The sequence below is a fragment of the Malassezia pachydermatis genome (genome assembly GCF_001278385.1).
Source record: "Malassezia pachydermatis strain CBS 1879 chromosome Unknown scaffold2, whole genome shotgun sequence".
NCBI classification, from domain to species: Eukaryota; Fungi; Basidiomycota; class Malasseziomycetes; order Malasseziales; family Malasseziaceae; genus Malassezia; species Malassezia pachydermatis.
The window spans coordinates 1339055-1340897 of record NW_017253139.1 but is presented as its reverse complement, the minus strand read 5'-3'; the positions used below and the strand labels follow the sequence as shown (position 1 = coordinate 1340897).

Genomic DNA, 1843 nt, shown 5'->3' with positions numbered 1-1843 from the left:
TTTAGGAGGTGGCTCCGGACCATGCCGTCTCGCCCTCCATGCACGCTCGCCAACCGCGCGATCGAGCCGCACAGGTGTCTGAACATGATGCACAACGCCCAGCATCACACCTTTCCACCGCAAAGTGTACCACAGCTCCCAACGCGCACAGTAAATCAATCGCTACGACTACCAATGTAGCGCGGTAACACAGCAATTGAGCGCGGGGACTCACGCCCGCTCTTTTTCTTCTTCCCAGTCGTTCTCAAGTTGCACATATTTTATTGTCTCTTTGTATGGCTGGATTCCATAACTTCGGCATGACAACATAGGTCCGGCAAGTTCATTCGTGCCCATAACCATCGGGCTCGAGGTATGCTCTATGAATTTGTACGCGTCTATCCTCTTCATTTCATGAGCGTCTCACAGGTAGGTCGGTTACATCGGTCCAGTCTTCCTTGACTCCATTTTAAATTCAACATCTCTTCTACAATAACCACACTATTGATAGAAATTAAATTTGTAAACAGTTTTTGCCAACTCTACAAAAGTGCCACTGCCATTACGGCTATCCAGCAGACTAGCAATGTCCCCATTTTCGACATTTTCATGCCACTGCCCCGTTTTCCTAGAGAATCCGTAGCCGTCCCAAAACTCCGACGGGTCTTCCATCAGGAAGCTCACCTTCTCAATCGTGCCATTGCTTTTGATTCCTTTCCCTGTGGCCACCATGTTATCACCAGTTGGCTAGCTCGTACGTATTGAGTGCACTATGTCCGAATCCTTCTCCATCCATTGAGCTGTCAACTCGCTTCCTCATCCAGTAAGCCCATTAATAGGGTCTCCTGCAAATAAAAGGCGTTTCGGCATCATCAATTCTGTCATATTGCTCATATACTTGTACACCCTGTTCATGTTTCCGTCATGGAACCTGCTAACATGTTCGTCTGTGGTGTTGTAATAGCGAGTCTCTTCACCATGGGGTCGCTTGCATGTTAGCGAGATGAGTGAGGAGCGAGTTTATTTTTCCATTTTAATTTACACCTCCACACTACAACACATTCACTCTCCCTGGCCTATGCGTTCTGTTATATCCTTGACATACTCTCTCACTTCAAGCACATATGCTCCTAATCCTCTGCACATCCTCCAATCATAGATCAATTTTTCGTGATCGATTGAACATACTCCCTCTTAATACTCCATTTTGGTTCTCTCTTTTTTCTACACAGATTTCTCGATAATGGGCTCTACCGTCTTACAGTTTCAAATCTAGGCGTGGCTTTTCCTCCAACTTCTTTTCTTTCATACATTTCAACCAAATCTAATATAGAATATATGGAAGAGTGTTCAATTTAAGTTGGCTATGTGAGGTTCATCAGACTTGCCCTGGCAGATCACTAGGAAATGAGAGAGTCGTTGCGCGGTGGTTGAGGTCATAACATGTGGAGGCGCAGCTCAGTCGCTTGCATTTTGATGCATGTTCGATCAATTCCGCATTTTTCTCCACTCGTGTTTCTGTAAAAGGCAAGTGGTGCTCTGTCCGTTCTATCCTGATTATCTATTTCAGAGGCACGTGGACCGTCGTCGTCTCTCATAAAATGTCCATGGTTTGGGAAAGAGACTTCGCCACTCCCTCTTCATAATGCAGTTTGCCAAGTACTTTGTCGCCAGCGCTGCTCTCTTTGCTGCCGCTAACGCGTGGACCACCACCACCACTACTCACTACATTACCGTTACTCCTGGTGCTTCGACCTCTAGCGTGTCGAGCTCTGCCAGCTCGACCCCCACTTCTTCCGCCTCGTCAAGCTCGGCTTCTGATGCCGTCGTGACGTCGACCGCCACTGTGACCGCTTCGTCGTCG

General features: G+C 47.5%; 1 protein-coding gene across 1 annotated transcript in view; it reads left to right on the top strand.

Moving 5' to 3' along the window:
- Positions 1-1624: 1624 nt before the first annotated feature.
- Malapachy_2747 (exo-b- -glucanase (gh 5 family)-like protein) overlaps positions 1625-1843 on the top strand; it is a gene marked incomplete at both ends in the record, with an annotated part of 573 nt that continues 354 nt past the window's right edge. The window contains one exon of the mRNA XM_018137235.1: positions 1625-1843. This exon is cut by the window's right edge and continues 354 nt beyond it. Coding sequence (XP_017993429.1) covers positions 1625-1843 — 219 coding nt within the window.